Here is a 2,344-nt window from a genome sequence, read left to right on the forward strand (position 1 = left end):
TGCAAGATTGCTTATAAATTACTTACCAGATTAATTATAAATTACTTACAAGATTAGTTCCCAAACCTCCTTATCTAATACCTTCCCTGAGAAGAAACTAAAAACATGTTAACGCCATCACTGAAATAACAATTCCAAATTTTCTGAAATGAGCCTAGAGGTAATAACGATAGCAGAAATTAATAAATAATATTTTTAAAGAAAAAAATGCTTTCCTTTTCTAGCATGGCCCAAACTCTAATTTCATGTCTGAGGCTCATAAAACTAATCATGATGAATTCATTTAGCATGATTATGGGGTGCAGAACAGCTCTTCAGATGGAATTTTGTTCTATTATAATTTTATTCCAGAGCACTGTATCATTAAAGTGAAATATTAATGATATTTTTATTATAACTGTCAAGAAAATTATGGACAGGATTCCAAAAACATAAAAGCTTGGAATTGTTTTAGAAACCTACATTTTTTAAATGTACTGCTTAAAGACATTCAGCTTCTTAAGAAAATAATGTATAACAACTCTCATTTATCATAGATATTTATTTATTATTCCAAAATTACATAAATACTCGGCTGAACCAGAGAGCCATAGTAAAATAATTTACATAAAAGATTAATTAGAATAGAATATTTCCCTTTAGAACAATTCTAAGGGAACTCAGTGTGTTGGTGTTCATTTAAGTTAGAATTTTCACTTCTTTAAAAAAAGTGTTACTTTTTTCACAACTATATCAGCCCTGAGAAAAAAGATACTTTTAAATCACAGTTCTTTGGGGGATATTAAAGTAGTGTTTTTGGCTCCCAAAATGACTATGTGTAACCTAAACCACGAAAATGTGTCTTGTTTTAAATTCCCATGGACAAAATTAGTATGAGTCCTGAACCACTGTTTCCTGTGGAAAATACTAGCCCACTGCTGGGAATAAGTTTTCCCCTAAAAACTTGCTATTATTATAGAACAGTTTTGACAACAGTACTGATAGTAGTAAAGGATTTGGGGGGCTCATTTTTGTATTATTATGCAAAAACAAAGTTCACTGAACAAAGTTCAATAAGCTCTTATCATCTTAGATTTTGAATAACATTTATTCAAGAATAAATAAGAATAGACTAAGGAAAGCTTGTGGTAAATATTTCTATCTTTCTCTTTGTATTTCTTTTGTCTTTCTTTCTAATAGTAACATACATTAATCCAATAGGTGCATTCAGCAGGTAGGCCTTCCTAAATGAAGAAACTCGAGAGTTTCTCTGGGAGAGAAAGTAAATGTAGAACCTAGAAGAAAAAAACATACCTATCAATAAAGTCAAACGTTGTTAATTTAAATAATTTTTTTTTTTTCAGAGCAGCATTAAACATTTATTTTCACAACCTATCCTTTACAAAGACAATAAGAAATTTCTGAAGTCTACTTTTGAATTCTTTTGGGATTCACTCTGACTAAGCAACATTTTTAATTTAGATAAGTGTTTCTTAGTTTTGCTCGTGCTCTTTGAGGAGCAAGTGGGTGTTGACTGTCCAGATGTCGGTGTCCTGAATACAAAGGCTGGGCTCTTGCCTTTGGAACCACACATATGATTTAGGTTTGTAGAACTTGGAGTCCTCCTCTCTGGTGTCTTCAGGCCGAGTTTAGTCATAGGAGTGGTAGGACTGCTCTTCAGTGAAGATAAAAAGCTTCTGCTTTTACCATGATGTTTAACTGTTCTGTTGCATGTTTTACAAGTAATCAACAATATACTTTTGGAGTCTTTGTATTTTTTCACAATTTTTGCTTCTTTAAAACTGAGTGTACAATTTCTTGCCTCTTGGTTAAGAAGTTTCTGTATTTTGGGTGTCAGTTTGGATTTGGGTTTGAGGCGCACTCGAGAGTTATTAATTATTAAACGTTGTTAATTTAAATAATCTTTACTTATCCTTTACTTTATCTGATAACACAAAATTCCAGAATATAGTCGGAATCACAAAGAGAAAAATTAAGTATCTTAGTTGGCACAAAATTATTTTATTTAATTTCACATATTGCATTCAAAAGTGACCTTTTTAGGAGTTTGATCATAATATTCTTCACTCTGTTTTCAAGCACACATCAAATTGTCTTGGTTATCAAGACATTTGGAGAATTCAAAGAGTGGTTGATGACAGCCTTCCTATTGCCCAGGGAAGTAGAAAAGAGAAAAACTATACAAACCAAATCTCAAACTGAAAAAAAAGAGAGAGAGAGAGCAGTGGAGGATCCAGTTATTGTAGACTTTCTTAGTTCATGAGAATATCAATTTTCTACATGTACATATTGAATGTTTGAATTATACATACTGAATTGTATAATATGGTACCAGAATATTGTC

The 2,344-nt window shown here is 31.5% G+C and overlaps 1 protein-coding gene across 1 annotated transcript; it reads right to left on the bottom strand.

Annotated features, from left to right (window-relative positions):
* Positions 1-1,344: 1,344 nt before the first annotated feature.
* Positions 1,345-1,876, bottom strand: LOC120237079 (UPF0711 protein C18orf21 homolog; the record flags this gene model as incomplete). Its single annotated transcript, XM_039240231.1, has 1 exon — positions 1,345-1,876. A coding segment is annotated over one exon (498 nt), but the record flags the coding sequence as incomplete, so codon positions are not given.
* Between the last annotated feature and the right edge of the window lie 468 nt (positions 1,877-2,344).

This window comes from Hyaena hyaena, unplaced genomic scaffold (genome assembly GCF_003009895.1).
Source record: "Hyaena hyaena isolate Hyena2069 unplaced genomic scaffold, ASM300989v1 scaffold_170, whole genome shotgun sequence".
NCBI classification, from domain to species: Eukaryota; Metazoa; Chordata; class Mammalia; order Carnivora; family Hyaenidae; genus Hyaena; species Hyaena hyaena.